General features: G+C 38.9%; 1 protein-coding gene across 12 annotated transcripts in view; it reads right to left on the bottom strand.

Annotated features, from left to right (window-relative positions):
* The window catches only part of LRBA (LPS responsive beige-like anchor protein), a 435651-nt gene that overhangs the window by 280414 nt on the left and 138518 nt on the right, over positions 1–16719 (bottom strand). For all 12 annotated transcript variants that reach the window (XM_044430947.1, XM_044430950.1, XM_044430949.1 and 9 more), the window contains one exon: positions 9784–9911. In XM_044430947.1, coding sequence (XP_044286882.1) covers positions 9784–9911 — 128 coding nt within the window. The remainder of the gene's footprint in view (positions 1–9783; positions 9912–16719) is intronic.

Raw genomic sequence — 16719 nt, forward strand, 5'->3', positions numbered from 1 at the left:
GGAGTCCTTCCTTCTCATTAGGTGGCCTAAGTATTTGAGTTTCATCTTCAGGATCTGGCCTTCTAAAGAGCAGTCAGGGTTGATCTCCTCTAGAACTGACCAGTTGGAACGCCTTGCAGTCCAAGTGACTCGCAGGAGTCTCCACCAGCACCACAATTCAAAGGCCTCAATCCTTTGGCGCTCAGCCATCCTTATGGTCCAGCTTTCACAGCAATACATTGCAACTAGGAAAACCATAGCCTTGACTATACACACTTTTGTTGGCAGGGTGTTGTCTCTGCTTTTTAGTATGCTGTCTAGATTTGCCATAGCTTTCCTCCCAAGGAGCAAGTGTCTTTTAATACTGATATTGGTAGTTTGTTCTTTTGTTGGCATTTTTTGTTGCTAGGTTTCTGGTTGTTTTGGAGAATTTTCTTTTTCTGGTATTGGACACTTATTACAGAGAATACTGTATTATGTGTAGAGTGCTTTTTGTTTCTGCCTCAGTGGTCTCCAAGGTGGTTTCCCTATTTTTGCTGGTCCCCAGCTGTGGAAAGGTTGAAAATCTTTGCCCTAGAGCAAAGCAACTAGGCAACCTCAGGTGCAGCGCATTACAGTAATCTAAACGTGAGGTTACCGGTGCATGTATCACCACTGTTAAATGCTGCTCAGCTGCTCATATGGATAGAGGCACAGTTGATGCATCAACCATAGCTGATAAACGGTGTTCCTGGCCACAGACACCACCTGGTATTCCAGGGAGAGTTCTGGGTCTAGTACACGAGAACTCTACACTCTGTCCTGCAGGGGGAGTGCAACCCCATCCAGGACAGGGCAGATATCTTCCTACTGGACTGAGATTCTGCCTATTAATAGCACCTCAGTCTTGTCTGAATTAAGTTTCAATTTGTTGGCCCTCACCCAGCCCATCAACCCAGACAGACACTAGTTCAGAGTCAAAACTGCCTCACCTTGATCAAATATAAACAAGAGGTCATCAGCATACTGGTGTCACTTCAGCCCAAACCTCCTGATGACCTCTTCCAGTGGTTTCATGTAGATATTACACAGTGTGGAGGATAGGATGGAACCCTGAGGCACACTATGGCATAACTGCCATGGGGTCAAGGTACTATCCCTCAGAGATTCCATCTGGAATTGGCCAGCCAGGTATAAGCAGTACTACTGCAAAGTAGTGACTCCTACTCCTAATCTGGCCAGTCTATTCAGGAGGATACCATGGTCAATGTTATCAAAAGTCACTGAAAGGTCTAGGAGAATAGAAACATACACCCCCTGTCTTTCTCCCAGCAAAGGTCATCCCACAGGGTGACCAAGGCAGTCTCTGTCCCATACCCAGGCCTAAATCTGGACTGAAAAGGATCAAGATTTTTCAAAAGGTGGGTATGTCGTGAGCGGAACCGGCTGGATCCGGAGGTCAGACTAGATGGCCCGTGAGGCCCCTTCTGACTCACTCTGTTTCTATGTTTCTAAGATGGTCTGTTTCCTCCAAGAAGGCCGGGAGCTGTCCAGCCAGCACCTGCTCAAGCACATTAACCAAGAAGGGAGTGTTGGCTACAGCCCTATAGTTAACATCTTCTGGGTCCAGACTAGCCTTCTTCAGGAGAAACTTGATCACTGCCTCTTTAAATAGAAGCAGGATGTGACCCTTCATCAGAGAAGTGTTCACAATAGCCTGGGACCAGAAGCATATTCCCTCCTTGGTTTCGATGTCCAGCTACAAGAAGCAAGAGAACAAGCGGCAGGTCAGACCTATGCTAGTGGCAATTTGGATACTGCCCAAAGATTTTGAAAAGAGTTGCTACTTCTTAATGGTAATAGCTAAAGTTCATACCAGATTACATTTGGCAGAGATACAAGGCTGCTTTGGGAAAATTCAATCATATGGGTGTGCATGCACGCCTTGCAGGTTATCATCTATAGTTTGGTTAACAAGCAAACAATGGAAACCCATACTATGGTTGTTATTTGTGTGCATATGTGTATTTCAAAATAAAAACCACAACCATAAAAGCTAAATTGCTTAGTTTTGTATTTATTAGTCCTTTTCTCTATTCTCTGTTTAAGAGATTCATTTTTATTTTTTGAATGCATTGGATTACAGAATCCAAACAAAGCAAGGGGTAGCACTTTGTGTTGATACAAGTGTGCCTTATATTTGTGTTACACTGTCCAGCATAGACACTTTTATCATCAGAAGTGTGCCTGGTCCATATTAATCCTGTCCTAACAAGATAAAATTGAAACCCTAGATAATGTTCAGGCTGTTACCTTTTCTCACGTTGGTTGATTCATTTCACCAAAAATTGAAGAACCATTACTAAAGATGCTAAAGTATGGCATGGTTGTGGGAGGTAGGAATGATAAAAACTGACTATTCCATACCACCATCTCCATACACAATGATTAAGAAAAGCATTCTTCACATAAAGAGTACACCTGCAATCTTAACCCTTTTTCCTCTACACAAATACTGTTGACAGGTATCAGATGATAGGATTTGGAGATGGTACAGCACATAATGAGATGAAAGGCTGCTAAAGCTTTAAACTGGAAAAGCGTCAAATTCTATTTAGACCTGCAACTATCCAGATTGAATACTTCCATTTTTCAACAAGGGGTAGGTAGGAAACAAAACGTCCACCTAGCATTTCTAACTGCTATGTTTTCTTTTGCTCTCAGCGGGTACCGGTTCCCGAAATTTTGGTTTACCAGGTTTCCCAACAAGTAGTACTGCCTGTCACTATCACTAAATTTCAAGCATCCATGCAATGAAATGCAATGAGCAAGTAGAAAAGTATACCCATTTTAAACATGGGGAATTAATGTTGAAATATAGTGATCTGGTTCATGTAGTATGATAGCCCGCCATGGGTAAACAGCCATAGTGGGTTGTCATGCTGTCCAACCCTGGCATGATTCTTGCAGGGTGGCTTATTTTTCCATGAACAAGTCACTCAGAAGACCCATTACTTCTTCTAAGGTTGCCCTTGATCATAAAGGGTTGTTGTGCCACTTTAACCCAGCAGCTATATCATGGGCTGCCTGGAATGGCTATGTGACCACTTGGCAAGTGTGAGGAAAAAATCCTGCTTCCTACCTTGTCCTCCCTTTGATGGCTGAAACAAACAAGAAAATTGACCAGACAAGACAAAGCTTATCAGAACTGAGTGCTTGGGATGGACTGACCAAAACAACCCATGTGTTTTTTCAGTTCAATTTTCAGTGGTAGAAAAGAACGCACAAGTCTACTTGCACTTTTTGAAGGCAAAAAGTGGGAAATAAAAAATACACTTCCCCAGCCCCTGGCAAAGAATGAAAAGGCATAACAGTTGGAGTGAAGAGAAGAAGACAAAATGGGTTCTGCTATGAAGGGCACTGGGACACATGTCAGAGATGGATACATGGTGGAGGAGAAACAAAGTGAGAACAACTTGCAGTAACCTTGACAGTCATGCATATTCTGGGTTGTTCAGCGAACAAGTGACTGACACTAATTTGCAGGATAACTTAGCAAGATTTGTGAATCCATGCAGTGTCTTGCATAGATTTTTCCAAGCCAGTGCACAGTCAGGCCCAAGTTCAAGACAGACACATGGATCATACTGGCATTGTTTCAGAGAACTGATATTAATGAATAAAATACAGAACACATGTCAACAAAAACAGAATATGAATTTACAAAGATGGATTTACAAGCAGTCCCCAGGTTACAAACAAGTTCCACTCCTGAGAAAAAGGAAATTCATCTTCAAGTCAAAATTGTATGTAAGTTGGATCATATATAGTAGGTTCTCCACATTAACAGGGGTTGGGTGCAGGACCCCCATGAAAGTGGAAAAACCATGAATATCTCTAGCCACCTTCCCACCTCAACGTATTAGTGCTTCCTCTTTGCAGCAAGGAAATGCTGGAGAGATTTTCCTCTCTGGCTAGGAAGAGCAGGAAGGCATGTTTCAGAGGTCTCCCTCTGTTCCCTCCCTCCCTTCCTCCCTCCCTCTGGTGATGCTTTGGAGACCCTCCTTCTCTACCCTTTTCCTTCTTCTATCTCTATGGTGATGACGAGTTCCTGCAGTATTTTTTATTATTATTATTGGGCTTTATATCAGTTCGTTCTTAAGCATTTGTTTGTTTATTTATTTAAAACTTTTGTATGTCATCCCATATATAAATATCTCAGAACAGCTTACAGCCATTTAAAAACAATTAAAGTACAATTTAAAAACAATTTAAGTATTTTAAACTAAGTACAAGTAGTTTGTAACTTGGGGACTGTCTCTATTGCACAGCAACACTACTGGATACTAAAATAAATACTAAAACACAAAGCTTACACCATACTGGATATAACTGCTTAGTATACATTAAATTCACCAACTTTTCAGTGTCAACTTTCTTGACATACAGTCAGTTACAGAATCCAGTATTCAAAGCAATATACAACACAAAAATGCAGAACTGAGTCTTTCAGTTTGTGACCATTTCGATATAGCTCTGCCTGGAATGTTGGTGCATGACTTAAAATATCGACCCTTATTTTTTACATACTTTTAAATTCATAAAAGATAGACATTACAACACTTAGGTAAACCAACACAAATCTGTTTTATTGTGGGATAGAGGACTTTTTGCTTTTCAGTTCTTACCAAACCTGAAATGGATTGAATCCATAAAGGAAGCTACAGCCTTAAACTTAGAAGAACTGAGTGGAGCTACCATGGACACGACATTTTGGAGAGCTTTCGCTCATGGGGCTGACATAAATCAAAGACAACCTGACAGAACACAACCACAACAAACCCCATGTGGTAAGTTGTAACTTTAAAGGAACAATATTAAAACTATTTGAGATATCAGCTCTTGTTTTTCAACTTTTTAAATAAGCAACATGGTTTCTGGTTATTCTAACTACCTGGAAAACTCAATTCATTGTAGGAAAGTTGTACTACTTCCAGCTAAAACTAAGTGTTATGACTGCAGCACATGCTGCTTTATTTATTATTTTATTTATTTATAACATTTTTATGCTGCCCCCATTGCAGAAAGCCTCGGGGTGGCTTACAAAGCAGGATAAAACAAACATAGAATAAACATTAAAAATTCGGAGCATCTCGGCTGTATCATAAAACCAATAAATAAAAACAACAGTTAACAATTAAAATATTGTTTAAATAAAAAGGTCTGTTCCTGTTACCTGCTTCTGTTACCTTTCCTATTTCAGCTGACTATAAGCAACAATGTGACACATTCGTAGTAATATCCAGTAGTCGCATATCCTACTAGATCCCCTAGTAACATAACCAATGACTGCATCATGGTGATATTGTGAAATGACTGTTATTGAATGTTAGTGAAACGATCCATAAGATTTATGCTATGGGATTCTGTGGGGCTCTACTTTATATTTCAACACCTACATGAAACAAGGAGAAAAGTTACCTAAAGATGTATGGGCTTAAGTGCCACATGTATGTTCTACCTCTCCTTTTCCTCTAATATAGATTAGGTAGTTGATGTTTTGACAAGAGCTTGGGCAGAGTAATGGACTGGATGGGGGCCAATAAACTGAGGCTCAACCCAGACAAGATGGAGAGACTTGTTATGGATGGTTCCTCTGTCTGGCTAGGTGATGTTCAACCTGTTCTGGAGAGCACTTCACTCCACTAAAGGAGCATATTCACAGTTCTGGAGTGCTCTTACATTCATCATTGTCACTAGAGGCTGGTGTCTCAAAGAACCTTTTATCAGATTAAACTGATATACATATGACAATCCAACTTGGTTAGAAATAGCCAATTCATGTTGTTAACCTTCTGTTCAGATTATTTCAGTATATTGCATATGGGGCTATTTTTGAAAATTGTCCAAATAGCCCAGTTAGTCCAAAGTAGAGCTCTCGGACTATAACTAAGCCTGACTGATTTGGCCATATTGTGTCAGTACCTTGTTATTTGCTCTAGTTGCCACTTTGTTTTTAAGCCCAATTCAAAGAAGAATTATCCAGTGGCAGCATCCTGTATGTACCAGGTCCTCCTCAAAGAGGCTTGCTTGGTGCCTTGTGCTCTTTTCAATCTAGGAGACGTCCTTTTTATTCTCTCATGCATTTTAAGAACCTTTCACTGCAGTTTTATTTCCCTACTCGATTTACTTTGGTATTATGTGTCATATTTTTACTTTATACTGCTGGCTTTATCTTGGTTTTATTATATGTTGTTTTATTCCTTGTTTTGCCCTTTGTATTTCATGCTTTTAATGTACTGTACACTACCCAGTGGCCTAATGGATAAGGCATCAGCCTCCGGAGTTGGGGATTGTGGGTTTGAGTCCCATCTGGGTCATTCCTTGTTCTTATTTGGGATGTAGGTGGCGCAGTGGTTTAAACTGCTGAGGTGCTGGGCTGGTTGATCAAAAGGTCGACAGTTCAAATCCACACAATGGGGTGAGCTCCATCGCTTCGTCCCAGCTCCTGCCAACCTTGCAGTTTGAAAGCATACAAGTGCAAGTAGATAAAAAGGTACCACTTCGGTGGGAAGGTAACAGCATTCCATGCACCTCGGTGTTTAGTCATGCTGGCCACATGACCACGGAGACTGTACACGAACAAACGCTGGCTCCCTCGGCTAGGAAACGGAAATGAGCACACCCCGGTAGAGTAAGATGTGACTGGACTTTGATGTCATGGGGAAACCTTTATACTACCCAAAGAACTTGAATCATTAGGTAGCTTAAAAATGTAATAAATAACAAATATTGGAATGCTAGTTATCTCAAGCATTGGTTTAACTAGTTGGATGATGTAAAGAAACTGTCTGTGGTACGTAAGATACAAATTAAGCCAAATACATAGAAAGCACCACGCAAAACTGAAAATCCACAGCACAGATTGTTTTTCTGTGAGAATACTATGCTGTCTCCAGATCACAATTCTCTACTAAACTGTCCCTCAGACTGATACAACACTTTAGAAATTGTATTCCTTGAGAAAAGTATTCCCAAAGCACTCCAGTAGCACAAAATCCTGCAAGAGGTCCATAGCCTCAACCTCTTCAGAAACTGTAATTCGAAATAACAGATTTCTTTCAGGCAACCAATATAGCTTAAAAATGTCAAAGCACAGGAATGTCAGTTATGTGTTACTTTGTAAGTAACTTCACAGCACTATTTCATGTAAACGCTCTTTGGATAAATGCATGAAATGTAGTTTCCAACTGAGCTTTCATTTAAGGAATGACTTTTGTGTATTGAGAAAAAGAGACATTTCAGAAGCATGTTTTCATCTAAAGCACACATGCAAGTAAGTGCAGTAGCTACTTCAAACATGTGGAACCAAAGTGACTTATCTCTCTTATCCTTTCACTGATAAACTGGCTCCTTCAAACTGACAGTTTTACAGACATTCGCAAGGACATAAAAGAAAATGCAAATAGATCATCTGTCTAGCACCTTCCTAGTGAAAGCTTATTGTTTATTCAAGGTCCCCAAGGGTCTAAACAAATAATGTCTCTAGCAATAAACTGTCCTTAAAAGGAAGTGGTGCTCCCAAAAACACTTGCATGTCTTTGAATGTACATATGCAAAGAAAAGTGATACCTACTGTGCAATTTAATGACAAGCCACAGCTACTAGAAAGGTTTTATTCCTTCTTCCCTAATAGAATCTAGCAAGGTTCAAAAACATCAGATTTCTTTTTAAAAGAAATGTATAGTTAAGTACTGATCTCATTCAAGTACTGAAATGCTCCAGTGCCAGGTTTCTAAGGGCTCCTAAAAGTGAATGTTTAAACCAATAAATATAAATATCTGCACAAAACAAACATCTTTTGCATGCCACATGAAATCAGATTTTGGTAAACTGTACTGCATTCTCAAATTGGCTTTTATAACATACACACAGAAAGGTTCCATTATTTTTCTATAAAAACCTACAAAGCATGAAAGGCACCATTAAAAAAATCAGTGACTGCGCCACCATTTTTCTATCAACACTGTGACAAAATCATTACACTTCCACATAGCTCCACAGCAAAACTATGACTTTTGTCATAAATTATCATTCATTACACATTTGCCACACTAAGTCCAGGCATCTCATCTTGACCTTGCTATTGTGGGGATATTGTACTTTTCCAGCACTGGATACACAGTTGGTCCTGGGGAAGATGCTGCTGGGAATACCACTTGGATTGTGGATGCATAAATGATCAATGCACTAATGCTCTACTATCAGAGTTCCAATTAATAGGTTTTTAAACAAAACAGAAGGCAAACTTGTGGAAAACATTTCCTCTGGTTTTTCACAAGTTTGTCATCTTTAGTTAATCTTGCTTATTCCTCTCCAGAACTACAGCTCAAGTCTAGGCTCATGGAATGTGTATGCATGTATGAGTACCACAGCCAGTCCTTGCAGCAGGATTGTACTGTGGGTTGGAATCAAGATGAATACTTGAGTGATGACTTAAAAAGAATAAAATATAATAGGGGTGACAATGTAAGGGCCATTTGAATATATCCTAAGGAACTATGATTTAGTGGCAGAATATCACTGACGGTCCCAGGTTCAGGGTCTGGCAGCTCCAAGTTACAGTGGGCCAGCTCAGACAATACAATAGCCCACTGTGGGTTAATTAACCCTCAAGGAACCTGCATGCCTGCCATTAGCAGTGTGCAGCCCCTAGCCAGGAGTTGGCATGGCTTGAACAGATCATGTAAACCCAGCCAAGGTGTTTTTTGGAATTAAATAAAACTCAGAACAGATCGAGAACAGACCACAGGTTAGTTAATTCTCAAATAATCTTCTGCAGCCTGGTTCACACAACATGCCAAGATACAGCAACCCCTACTCAGAAGCTGCATATTCATAAGGACAGATGGAACCTCTACAATCCTTCAAGAATGAATTAACCTATGATGGGCTGTCATGTCATCTGAACCAGGTCACTCTCTTATTTGCCAATCAGCTCTAGAAAATTACCTCCAGGAGTTACTCCATGGATCCGCTTTTCTAATCTTACTACAAGATCACAGAAGATAAATGAACAAAAAGTAACAAGTGGCTAAATCCTTTACACACAACATGCACAGAAGTTGACGTTAAAATCCTTTCCTTTAGGTCAAAAAATGCCCTGCTTTCCACTGAAGAATCACATCCAATGTTAAAAATAGAAGAATAAATCAATTAACTTCCAGCCCAGGTTTTGCTCCAGTATCAATGAATTCAGTGAAGAAGAGACTAACAACAACTTAGCCTTCTGCATTCTCTCTTGCAATGTTTGAACTGGCTCCTTGTTTGTTCATTCTTCAGGATAAGGGGAATTTTTATACTCCCATGCAGAACACATTCACATGTTACTTGCATGAAGATGATCAGAGCAGGAGTGAAATTCAGCTTCCATTTTCATGTGGCTTACTTCATTGTCCAAAAGTGTAACCTATACAGGGGAGATCTGCAAGCTGATCCAGCACTCCAGAACTTTCCTATGTTCCTCACACAAGGGTCTTTCCAGATAAATAGCCTGTATTGTCTAGGCTTGTTTATAAGTATTGTAAACAAGAGCATTACTTCTTTTTTTGGCATAGTGACCAAACTTACAGGCAATCTGGATATTACAAAGAAATTGGGAGCAGAAACAAATATGACATACATCTTTCTGGCATTTCCTATCTAAAGCATGCTTTTTCAGTGGGATGTGATGAGTGCATGAGAAGCTGAGTCATAAATAAGAGCTATGTCATGCTTTTTTGCCATCTTAAGTTCAACAACTTGCCTCCATTTTCCTTCACTTACCAGGAGATCCTCCCTCGACATCTGGGGCTTGTGCAGAATCCAAAGAAACCACACTGACAGCATTTGTCGGGACATGAATTGTGGCTGTAGATGAAGCCACTGACTTCTTTGGAGCCACAACTACACTCCTATAAAGAAAAATAAACATTATTCAACACGGTTTAAACATTTAAGGGTGATAACATATATATTTTTAAAACTTGCTAAATGGTAAGATTTTTGCAGACCAGACAGGTTCGACAGTTTGATAGATAAGGATGACATACACCCTATGTATGCCAGCGTTTAGATATTTAAAATGTTACAAAGAAAAACTAAGCCAAAACAAAAACAAAAACACTGCTTTAGAATACACTAGTGATCACTGGAAATAGTGCAGTTTCAAATAAAGAGATTATTTTGCTCAAGGTATTGACTTAAATTGGAACTTACTTAGTAAGTTTAATACGAAGGTAAACTAGATAAGTCTAACTATGCTTTCTTAGAACCTTTAGTTCCTACTAACTCACTGCTGAAATGACATACAAAATAAATGATGAAACTTGTGGATTAATTAATATACATCACATTACACTCAGAACTGAATATAACCTATGTTTCAGGCATCAGAGAAAAGAATTTATCTTTTACGTTACTAACATATCATTATGACAAACCAGTTTCAATTAAATAGTAATGCTTTACTCCAAACACCTAAAAGGCCCAGTTAAGCATACACTAAAGACATTTTTTAATTGCAAGTTAGCTCCATAAACATGCAAAACCCCAGATAATGAGCTAAAGAGTACAGCTGATATATTGTGTGCTCCCAAAGCAGTGCTTCCTTTTAATTACCTGGTGTTAACTATAAGCCAAAAGTCTTCAACATTCAATCCATTTAATGACATCTTCTGTTGACAATACTGTAAGTATAGGTTGAACGTATTCCCTTAATAGCATTAAGCTGTTCAGTTTCTAAATAAAATGAGTTAAAATTGGCTCCAAATTCAAGTATGATTATATTAAAACTTTTCAACACTTTATAAATTAAATTAAAAAGGACATCCTTCTCCATTTATCCTCATTTTAAGACCTACTGATAATTCTAACATTAAACTATGGGCCGTATTCAGCAATGTCGTTATAGCGAAGCAAATTATGTCGTGTAAGAGTAATGGACCTCTAGCTTCTGCAACAGATTTTCCAGGGAATCTCCGTGCACAAGATAATACTATGGGTGTTATACTAGCAGCCCCTTAAGGTAGTCCAACAAAATATGAATTAGCAGTATCATGTAATAAGAAACCATCCATATTCTAGATGAACCAACCATTCTGAACATGATTATCTTATTTGCAAGATCACTTACTAATTCAAGCCTCCTGTTGCATCTTTTTGTATCATCTTAACATAGTGAGGGAGACCTTCTGGGTTGGTTAACAAACTACTCCAGAATCCTACACCAGGCCCTGAATTTTGGGCGGTTTTTGTTAATCGCCCTAACAAGCTACTCTCATCAGGTTTTGACAAAACAAGAAGCTTCACTAGGGAAGGGTATCAATAAAAATCAGGATGGCATGCAACCATCACACACATGGTGTTAAGAAAACCAGCATTAAATTTCTATACCAAAGCTATACTGTATGCTATACTATACTGTATACTCCATACTGTGGCTGAAGCTCTCTGTGTGGTTTACATTTAAATTACCTATCCACATTTCAACCAGGCCTGACCCTGCTTAGCTTCAAGGTTAGACAGGATCAGGGACTTCAGGCTATATGGATGCTGTATAATGGCTTATTAACATGGTTTATTGTAATATTACATTTACCAACCCTATGGATGGATATTCACCACAGATGAGACAGCTTGCACCATATTATTAAACTAAACTTTTACATTGCTTGTATATCCTACCTTCTATCATCTTACAAGGAGCTATTAGGTGGCTTACATTCTTCTCTACTGCTCCTCTTACAACAACAACCCTATGAATTGGGTTTGGCTGAGAGTGAGTGAATGACTAGCCTAAAGTCATCCACTCAGCTTCATCCCCAAATGAAAACTAGAATGTAGATGTCCTAAGTCCAGTACGCTAACCACCACACCACTCTGGCTCTCATAAGGATGGTTATTATGTTCATTATAAACTAAAATATGGAAGCAACAGCCACGTGCCCCAAGCCAAGACACTTATATCAGTGTACTTAGGAACACAAAAGTAGCCCCAATGGAGAGGACCAAAGGCCTATTCAATTCAGCATACTTTTCACTTCCACTGGTGCCCAAATAGAGGTTTCCCACATGGTGGCGTGCAGGCACCCTATTTTTTATTTCTCTATTTTTATATACGTAGATGGATGTGTGTGAAATTTATGGAACTTTCTGGCAATTATCTACTGGTCAACAAAAGCAGACCAAAAGTCCAAATAAATGTACATCTGAACATGGGGTCAACATTCCAGTGGTTAGAGAGCCAGTGTAATACAGTAGTTAGAGTGCTGAAATAACCTCCACTCATCCATGAAGCTCACAGCCACTCATACTCTGCCTAACAGTGCTGGGCTGCTCTGTTTGAAGGTAAAGAATCTCTCAGAGAATACTGTAATTTGTGCAGCTTCTAAGATTTCAGGAAAACTGAAATTATAACACTCTACTTACTCAAACATTCCAAGTTTTTGCTGAACATCTTTTATGGTCAGACACTGAAACATGTTAACATATATTTGAAATCTGTTAAGCTATTAACAAGCCACATTCAGTAAGTTAGGGGGAATGGGAGTTTTATGTGACTCCACTGTAACAGAGTCCCCATATTCTCAAGAAAGGCATCACCTCTTTACTCAGCTCCTGCTTACCTAGACTTCCAAAAAAAAAAAAAAGCCTTTGAAGAAGTACCTCAGCAAGAACTCTTATCAGTTATGAGATAAGATTAGTTCTCTTTGACATCAGAGCCTGTGGTCTACAATGTCTCACAGGGATCTATCTTGTTCCCTGGATGTTTAATATTTTCATGAAACCAATGGGAGGTTCTTTGGGAGTGTGGGCATGAGATGGCACCAATCTGCTGATAAGACTCCACTATATTACTCCTTTCATCTATTGCCAAGGAAGCAGTCAGTACCCAAGGAGCATTGCCTCAATTTGATACTGGACTAGATGTAGAGATTTCAATTTGATACTGGACTAGATGTAGAGATTAAATCTAGAGAAGACAGAGGCATTTTGGTCTCTATAAAGTCTGTCTTGGATACTGATATGCAGCCTATTCTGGAAGTGGTGGCACTCTCCCTGAAAGATGAGTTTTGTAGCTTCATAGTGCTCTTTGACCCTGTGATGTTACAGTTGTAGAAGTGATAAGTTAAATTCAGTGCTCTAGGTCCAGCCTTTCTTAAGTCAGTCAGTCAGCAACAATTATCTATCCCATAACTACTACTGTAAGGCACTCTACATGCAGCTCTCTTTGAAGAACATCTAGAAGTTTCAACTGGTGTAAAATACAACAAATAGGGCATGCTTGTGGGAGCACACTATTCCTATTTATTTCTGTGTGGACCCCATAACCCGAGGGTTCTCTGGGCAGCTTACAAATGCTGAAACCAGCACTTAAACACGATCAATAAAACAGATAAAAACAATAAAAATAGTAAAATGTTAAAACATCTAATATAATAAAAATTAAATAAAACATTATTTATTTATTTATTTTTATTTACAAGATTTCTATGCTGCCCCCATCACAACAAAGCCTCGGGGCGGCTCACAAAAAATACATAAAAAACATACATAAATAATAATAATATAACAATTAAAAAAAACATTTAAAAACCCCTGGTGCATTCTCGGCTAAAATTTTTAAAATCCTAATTAACTCAATAATTTAACAATTAAAATAAGTTTTAAAGGTCTTAGTCTGGCGCCAAAAAACAAATAACAACGGCGCCATACGCAGATATTGTACATGTAAAGCTGTACAATATTTGCACTGGTTGCCAATTTTTTCCTGGCTCGGTATGAGACTTTGATTTTATACTTTGAACACTAAAGTGGCTTAAGATTTGGTTATTTTGGGGACTATTTGTCTCATTATGAACCCAGTCAGATATTACGATTGCAGGAGAAGCCCTTCCAAAGATACAGCCACTCACAAAACCTGTTTGAAGGGCACATGAGATGGTACTCTCCTGCATCACTCCTAGATTGTGGAATTCTCTTCCCTCGAACCTATGAGTCTTCTCCATTGCCTTTGCTTCTTGACTTAGCCTTTTAAATTGTTTTTAGTTCATCCTCTGTTTTAAGTATGCTTTTCCTGTTGGCTTTAATACGTATGTTATTTTTTATTTCATACCGACTAGGCAATCTTTTCAAAAAGGGAACAAATAATGTAATCCTTACCTTAAAAATTTCGGGTTTTATGGTTTAAATACATGAAAATTAAAAATAACATTAACAATAGTAGCTTTCATTGCCAGGTTAATATTGTAAATTCTTCTAATCTTCCATTTTTAAAAGGACTGAAAATATCAACATGATTGTTCATTACTCTTTGTAATAGTCACAGTAAGTTATTGGTTCTATTAATTTAATTTAACAGAATCGCTTTATTCATCAGGACAGTTAAGCTAACTGGCAGCATTTTTGCACTAACAAAAAAGTATTTTGTTCCTGAAAGGTTAGAAAGGACAAACGCTGCAAATAGACTGCTAATTCAGTGTCTCTACTGGCTTAATGAAAGAGCCAGACCAGGCCTTGAACTTTTATCAAGATAAATCCCTGGCACCCACTAATCACCAGATTGGATCTTCACATAAGATAAAAGAGTAATTTTGGCATGGGAATGAACACACACACCTTATGGTTTGCAAAACCCACAAGCTGGCAGACTTTCAGCAAGGTTTCACTCACATAGCTGTTACTGTATACTCTCCAGCTATGGCTGGAAAGTTGATAATCCTTAAGATATGAGGAGCGTTTTGATTTCTGACACAGCATTCCTGAGATAAATGCAGGATCAGAGAGATGCTTTGAAATTCCCATAGATACTTGCTGTAAAACTACTACATGGGAAAAACTTTTAACAAGGTGTCTTCCCCCCCACTCTGCTCCCCAGCCCAAAAAATGAAAAACATTAACTCACTGGGCTTTGTGTTTTGCACCAGACAATACATTAAATATAAACCAGACACACTAAGTTCCAGAGAGCATCCTGAAGTCTGCTTGTCCAAAGTTTCCCACTGTAATGTTAGTATCTTGGTGTGTCCCTGGAGATAAAAACCTCTTTTTGAATGTAGCTCCAGTTTCCTGAATAAGAGGTCATAACCTATTCCACCCACCCTCACCCTCAGAACTACAGCAGACTTTTAGATGTCACCTGAAAGAAAACATGCTCTTTTCACAAAATTACAATATGAAGGTTGGATCACTTTAAAAAATAGACTGGGTCATTCTTAGCTTTTCACATTTTCAAGCATAAGAATTCACACATAGATGTAGCTCATGTTTGACTGCATTCACCATCCTGCTTAATATTTGGACATTTAATTCCTAAGCAAACAAATGTCAGATATGTATCACATGGACAAGTGCAAGTCTAACCACAATATTAAAATTCATCTTAACAGTAGCTGGCTTTAAGCTTGTGTAAAAGTAAGATGGAAATGTAAAACAATCAACCATAGATTTTCAGCCAAATGATTCATATTTTTTCTTTCTTGAATTCTATATAAAAACCAATGCAACATTCATTTTTCAGATTACACTCATATGGCCTATGCTACTTCCTCAATTAAGCCTATTTGATGTACTTATTGGTGTAGGCTTTAGGCTCAGGAACGATATACAAGTATGTGGAAGTCAGCGCCATGTATCGTGAACACATGTTGTGACTTTTTTTTTTTCCTTTCCAGAAGATCAAAACAAAAACCCTACAAATTACATTGCATCATGGGGGCTTAACAGGTTGTATTATGATACAGGGCATTTGCTATAAGAGCTGTTAACAAGTTGCATAAATCAGAGTATGATCCCTCTGATCTGTGGGAGAAAGCTTCTGCCCATATGAAGAGCTGATTCCAAACTCGAATGGTCCCCTCCTCCCTTTCCCCAGAGTCCGGGTTACACCCTCAGGATGGTTCATGCTGTTGGTGAGATAAACAGTAGGAATACTTGATGTTACTTAACTGGGCTATCCATATGGTCTAAATGCCACTTCAGGAGTTCACTATTCTCTACCTCATGTCCAAAACTGTTTAGTTTTCCATTGCTGCCTGACTAATCTTGCTTATTAACCTTGAGTCTGCAGAGTCACCTGCCAACTCCTCCCCTTCTACCTCATTAATCTCACATTCCAAATCTGAACTGCCTAGCTGGGAATGCTTTACTGCGAGGAAGCTGGGGCCCTTCTCCATATTGCAGATGCTTACTGCAGGGTACACATTATGAGATGGAACACACACAGTTCAAGGTAAGGCATATGGTAGTGTATGGTACAGAATTATTATACTGGATTGGAGGGATGTGCCACAGCACAAGTCTTCAGATACATCCTTCCTGACTCACTATTATCACCCTCTGAAAACATGAAAGTGTGCCTTTTATATGCTGTATATGCTGTTTTTACTCATTTAGATCCACTTTGCTTTCAGTAACTGTAAGTACGCATTCCATCTATGGCAATTATTTTGATCCAGAGGAACATTTCCTCTAACTGGACAAGGAAGAAACCAATTCTCACCAATTTTTTTCTGCAGCCCCCTGATAATCTGCTTTAAGGGCTGAAGTACTATGCAGGAATTGGCTCTGGGTCTGTACAAAGGTGGTCAACCAATGAAAATCAGCCTGCTCTGCCTCCAAGCAGAACTCTGATCAGGGAGTGTTCCCTGTAGAACGAACACCAGAACCAAACCACTGTGTAATTTTTACTTTGAAAAACTGCCTTTTTAAATAAGTTGGATA

This window comes from Varanus komodoensis, unplaced genomic scaffold (genome assembly GCF_004798865.1).
Source record: "Varanus komodoensis strain SLA01 unplaced genomic scaffold, ASM479886v1 scaffold21, whole genome shotgun sequence".
Taxonomy (NCBI): Eukaryota; Metazoa; Chordata; class Lepidosauria; order Squamata; family Varanidae; genus Varanus; species Varanus komodoensis.